Source organism: Arachis ipaensis, chromosome B09, assembly GCF_000816755.2.
Source record: "Arachis ipaensis cultivar K30076 chromosome B09, Araip1.1, whole genome shotgun sequence".
Lineage (NCBI taxonomy): Eukaryota > Viridiplantae > Streptophyta > Magnoliopsida > Fabales > Fabaceae > Arachis > Arachis ipaensis.
Genome location: NC_029793.2, coordinates 139,756,671 through 139,762,984, shown reverse-complemented (window position 1 = coordinate 139,762,984; position 6,314 = coordinate 139,756,671). Strand labels below are relative to the sequence as shown.

Below are 6,314 nucleotides of genomic sequence, written 5' to 3'. Positions count from 1 at the left end.
AACTTAACATTAACAATACCAACAAAATATGTTATAAAAATTCTTGTAAATAATTATTCATTTTTACTAATATGATAATATATAATTAGATATTTATGTAAAATTTTTTTGAACTTCTAAAATTTAAATTTAAAAAGTGATACATTGTTAGTGTATTGTTTATTTGCTTACAGGGTCAATACCTAAAAATCTATCTCTAGTGTCATCTAATTCGAAAACAAAACATAATAAACTATTGTGTTTTATAGAATTACATACTAATTTTTCGGGAAGAAAAATCACCACTTATTTCAACAAAAAAGCCAACACAGATTTTTGGTCTGAAAAATATGGACACTTTTGTATTCTCTCTCTAACCACACGTGATATTTCATTGAAAGAAATTGGACGGTTCAAACAACTAGCATGGTTAGATATTTATCTAGATCATCTTCTAAACAAACCCAAATTAGCTAGATATTTGTGTACAAGAATTTATAAATTTCTTCTTAGTCCTTTCTTCTTATTCAACACCAACAGGATCAATGTCAAGTTTCCTAGCCATTTTCCCCTTCTTCTCGAGAATATCCCTCTTAATCCTTTTTTTTTTAAATTAAAAAAGGAGATTTATCTCTCTTAGATGTATGGCTCATTTAGTTTAACTTTGAAAGATTCCTTCAAATGCATAAGTAAACAACAACAAAGCAGAGCATAAAATTGGGATAATGTATGGGATGGAAAGCAATTTTCTTTGGAACTGAATGCATTGGGTTAGAAATTAACAAGACGTACTTGCGTACAAGCAATTGGCCACAATGACCTTGTATGTTGTATCTCTAAGTAAAAGACAAAAAGAAAATTACAACACCAGAGTCAGTTTTGCAGAATAAAAAGACTCAACCTGGCATCCCATATGCTACATTAAAAACAAAGATAGAAGAAAAAAGGTCAAGGTTGCACAGCCTCTAAAAGTTTCTCATAAACTTGTCTAGCAGTCAAATCCTCCACCTGAAACAATCATCAGATGTTCAGAACAAATTCAAAGTAGGGGACATCTTATGAGAGAATACATTTTGTTTGCAAATCATCACCATAAATACAATTTGAGAATTAGGATCATAAATCACTCAGAAAGGAATCAAAGGATGCTTGAATTGAAGGTGTATATGTAGTAATATAACTCACCACAAGTAGCTTTGACTTGTTATTCCATCCTCTCTGAAGAGTCATCTGACTCAATCTCAAACCCAAAACCTATGTCAAATATGTAACTGAGGTTTAGAGTAGAAACAAAATGATAAACATGTAAAGGGCAGCTAATAAATGCACAGCGCTCCCACCATTGTGGGTTTCGCAAGGGTCCCATGAGTATGATCGCAACAATTCTGAACAGAGAAATGCTGTTTTTGCAACTACATCCCATAACCCTCCCCCAGTCACAAGGGCAACATTTAACACAGCACCAAAGCCGGCCCCTTACAAAATGAGTAACAAATAGATAAGAAACATACTTTTCCCATAAATTCCAATAGTTCGTTGTTTGCTTCTCCACGGGCAGCAGGAGCAGCTACAGTGACTCGAACATCATCCGCATTTACTCCTAAACCGAAGAAAACAAGATATAAATAATTCTCCAGATCAATCATTCCTTTACTAATAAGTCTGTACAGCAGTTCCTCTTCAACTATAAGTTACCCTATGGCCAAATAGATGTATCATTGTATCAGGTATTCATACTCCAGATAATTCAAAGTTTCAACCCTGTTTTGATTAAAAAAAAAAAAAATTACTAGAAAATGTGGGTACAGGAAGACAACTTTTTACTATACCATTCACCATTTGCTCTGGTGCTTTCATCGCCCCCTCATTCATTTCTATATTTTCATTTCGGGTTTCTCTCCACCTTCTCAATCAAGACCTAATGTCAACAGTGGTTTTATGTAACAAACCTTCCCTTGAACCCCATGAGACAATGAGACCTTTAACTAATAACATAATTCTAAAGACATACTCAATCTTCGCTGAAATAATATTTGAGCTAATTTTGTTTTCTAAGTTGCAGGCCTCCAATAGCCATGAAATTTTACTGAAGAAAGAGAGATATGCAAGCACGTAGAATTTGCTATGCTTGTAAGAATGTTACAAGTTTGGCATATTAAATTTGCAGTATCATAAAATACCTAACCATAATAATGGGAATCGAAAAGAATCATTGGTCATTGAAAACTATATGACGGCATGGACAATCTTTTATTTGTATTATTAGTGGTCCACATTCCATATCATTAACAAACAGAACTCCATGGGGCCAGTTTTCGATTTGCACTCTGTTCTATATCACTTATGTGTTTATTGAAGAAAAATAGTATAAAAATATCAATTGTAAGAAAGAAGCTACTTGTGATTGCAGATCTTTGTGCTCGATCTTCCACTTCTATCGCAACCTGAACAAGTCCTCCTTCAAGCTGGGAGATACACGGTGGAACTGGTGCATCCTAAAGAAGAAAGAAACCATGACACAACCAAATCACATTGAGAAGATGTATTATCATCTACATACATATCACTCAGGAATGGGGTACAAAGGTTTTTATGGAGGAAATGAGAGACCTGTGGGTTGGTTTCAGCAGCTACAGTACTGAGTGCTCCATCAACAACATACACAAAAGATGAAAGTTCTAAATCTTGTTCTGCACGGTAACAAACAAAGAGACCACAACCAATACAATTCATGCGGAATTGTTTCTCGAGTTTGCCTTCGCCTCTGCGCCACGGCAATGTCAAAATGAGCGAATGAGTATGTGACCAAGAATCAAAGAATATCACTATCAATGAGTAAACCAACAATTCTGCATTTTCAGTGTTATGAAGTACTATTAAGGACGATTAGAGCAAGTAAGTAAGTAATTAACCGTTTCAAGATAACTTTTCCGGCTTCATGAATGTTGAATCTAGCAAGATGTTTGTTCTTGTCTAAAACGTAGGCTTTATCGGTCTTCCTTTTGGGCATTTTCTGTAACTGAGTATCTTAGAGAGGATCAAGACAAAGAGAGATCGATTACATATATATTGTAACTATAATTAACAATGATGAAAAGGTAATTAGGGTTTAGTAAATAGAGGAATGGGATATGAACCAGTTATGAGGACGTGGGAACCACAGTGCTTGCAGTAATAAACAAAGAGATCGGAGTGAGGACCCTCCGGCGCTGCATCTTCACTTGAGTATGTATGTGTTGTCCTCTTCGGCATTCTCCTTTCTTCTTCCTTTCACTGCAACTCAACCAATATAACATTCAATTCATTGCAAAGAATTTACCCTAACCCAATCAATCTAACACAAGCTAGTTGCTTATAAAGACGAGATGAAGAGAAACAGAGGCTGAACCACAGTAGCAGATTGACAGATTCTGAGTCCGCTGAATTCTGACGAACATGAAAGGTAATAATTGGGGTTTTGGGATAATATCAAGCGCCTCGCCTGAAAATTGAAGTCATCGTCTTCCTTTGGATTTCAAATCCCTGTTTATTTATTTTATTTATGGATTAAAAAAAGATAAAATTACAATTAAAAATTAGATCATTAATTATTTAATTTCAAATTTTAAAATTTGAAAAATTAGGATTAATATTTAAACCCATTCATACTACGTATGGTTATTTCTAATCTTACCGTAACTTCTATTATACGTTCAAAACTCACCTTCATCTTCTTCGATCCTCACCTCGCGTCACTGAATTCCTCACCGGCCATACCGACGCCGCCGCATTCTCCCACCGACACCGTCCTCACCTTCGCCGGTCAGCCCGACGCTCAGCCTAACGTTGCTATCGCTTTTTCGCGCGCCTCTCTTCCGAACCGGCTTCGTTTTCTCCCATTCCTTCAAACCTCTTCTCACCGAAGATACCACCGTGCTCTTCTTCTTCGGATCCAAACATGGTTAGCTTCTTTCATATTTGAGCCCTATGCTTCACAACAGTGTCGCTTTCGTCATGCCTAGTCATTCAAAACTATGTTTCACCACAATAGTTATTTCTTCTATTTTAATGGTCAATTTAGGATGGTCATTTTAGTAGGTATGCGAATGGTTATTTTAATTTTTATATAGATGATTATTTTGATTGGATTGAGTTTAATTATATATAATTAAAATATGTTAGATGTTCAATTCATTAGGTATGCGGATGATTATATTTATCCTTGGATAGTTATTTTTACTAGGGTGAGTGGCGTGTGGCAAGTTAAGTAGGGACGGTGAAATGGGACGATTATTGATGAAGGTGGGGTGCTCGCCGGTTGAAAAAGAAGAGAGTATTGGAGTGAAATATTTTAGTAAATTAGGATTTCAGATGGTAAATAACTATCTAGATTTTTTAAAAATTTGAAATTTGAAATTTGATGTGAAATAACGGAATGAGAGTTTTTAAATTTATTATTTATTTCTATTGGACTAAATAACCAATCCATTATACACATTGTCGAGATTTTTCATTGGCTCCTAGCGAGATTCATAAAAAAATATAATATTCAAATACAACAGGAGAAACACACAAAAAGAAAACTCTAAACCAAAGCTAAATGAAAAAACCGAAGTATAGAACTACGTGAACTTCTCCTTATTCCTATACATATATGAACATTAAACAATGTCAGGAGGATTTTCAAAGGTGAACAGTGAAACCAACCAGTAACATAAGACATTATTATTTCTTAATCTAGTAGTTATGTGTTGAGTTAAGAAATTAACTAAATTAATTTGTGATGATAAACATTATTTTTGGACAAAATAAATAATTAGTGTTAATTAATTATAATTACATATTACTAATTATTCATAAATTGTTGTATGCCAAAATTTGAATTATAGCCCAAAATTGGAATGAATAGAATACAATAAGGTTGGTGGGCTGGTAAATCAAGCAAAGCCCAAAAGAAATCAAAGCTGAAGAAATCAAAACGGGCCAAGTACATCACTACCCGATCCAAGCCCGATTTTCTTTCAGCAAGCAAATTCCTCTCTTTTGCCTTACCAAAAGCAACGTTCACTTCTGAAGAGTTGGTCAGAAACTCAGAAAAGTAAGAAAGAGAGAAAGAGCTTCTTCCCTAAGCTAGTAACCAAAGAAGCAAGAGAGAGAAAGTTTAAGCTTGAAAGACAGAATGTCAAATCAACAAGTTCAAGCCAAATCAAGCTTAAGAAAAGATCAAAGGTAAACCATTTCCTCTTGCATGCATAAGATCTTCTTCTCTTCTTCCCAACTCTCTGCTCTATCCGAAATGGGATACAAAGAAAAGATGGTTTCTGTTCTTCTCTGCTGTGTATCCACGGTCTTAAACATGACTTGGGGACCAAGTTGGTTTTCAAGGGCTAAGATCAAGTTGACCATGGGAAGATTTCTATGGTTGCTGATTTATAGCTTTCGGTCAAGATGAGGAAGTCAGAAGCAAAGTTTCTACTCTGGGGATTAAGGAGAAAAAGTAAATCTGTGGGTTGGTGAAGCTCAAGACTCAAGGTGTTGACCTTAGAAGAAGAACCCAGCAACATGCAAGGAGATAAAAGAGGTTTGCTGTTCATTCAGAAACCAAGGAGAGAAAACCAGTGAATAGAGGTTTTGTTCTGAGAGAGCTCTTTGAAGAAGTTCAACTAACTGGACAGTGTAACCTAATCAAAGGTGCATTCCGCTAGTATGAAGAACTGAATCAGAGGCTTGCCAATCTGGTTTTTCGCATAGCACAAAGGCTGTTGATGAAGTCAATCTCCTTCATGTTTTACAGATTCTAATTTACTTTTCAATGTTTATCGTTCTGTAATTTCTTGTGAGAAAAGGCATTGTGAGAAAACTCAAGTAAAAAGCCATGAGTGGAAAAAGGCTGAGTGAAACACTTGAGAGAAAAGTCTAGAGTTATTTTCAGATTTCTTTAGGTATGTCTATGTCTTGTATCTTGTACCTGTGAGGTATCCCTTTCTTAGTTGGGTTAGCACTAAGAGGAAATAGTTAGGTAGTAGCATAGCCAATGTCAAGTTAGGATAGAACTTGAGTGTGAAAGGATTGTGTCAATCCTGTGAAATTGGTGTATGTAATACTATTAACTATAGTGAAATTCTTCCATTGTTGTGGAGGAGACTGGACGTAGGTTGCATAGCACAAGGCAACCGAACCAGGATACATGCTGGTGTTAGCTTTTCTCTTCTCTGCTGTGTTCTGTTTTCTGATATTCATGAGACAAAAATAAATTGTCTCATAAATTTTCGCTGCTGAGTTCAAACAGAATCAGAATTGAAAGTTTGTTTAAAAAGGGTCATAACAGCAACTTAAAAGGAAGGCATAGATTCAAC

At 35.3% G+C, this 6,314-nt stretch overlaps 1 protein-coding gene across 2 annotated transcripts; it reads right to left on the bottom strand.

Annotated features, from left to right (window-relative positions):
• LOC107618925 (UPF0235 protein At5g63440) lies at positions 710–3,526 on the bottom strand. Of its 2 annotated transcripts, XM_016321112.2 has the most exons (9): positions 3,368–3,526; positions 3,117–3,252; positions 2,892–3,006; positions 2,590–2,743; positions 2,378–2,474; positions 1,491–1,579; positions 1,165–1,233; positions 897–987; positions 710–862 (listed from the first exon to the last, which is right to left on the bottom strand). In XM_016321112.2, the coding sequence occupies exons 2-8, from the start codon at positions 3,229–3,231 to the stop codon at positions 928–930; spliced, it is 699 nt and encodes a 232-aa protein (XP_016176598.1). In that variant the 5' UTR covers positions 3,232–3,252; positions 3,368–3,526; the 3' UTR covers positions 710–862; positions 897–927. The 2 variants fall into 2 exon arrangements, with proteins under 2 accessions (XP_016176598.1, XP_016176597.1); XM_016321111.2 differs by having other exon boundaries at positions 710–987.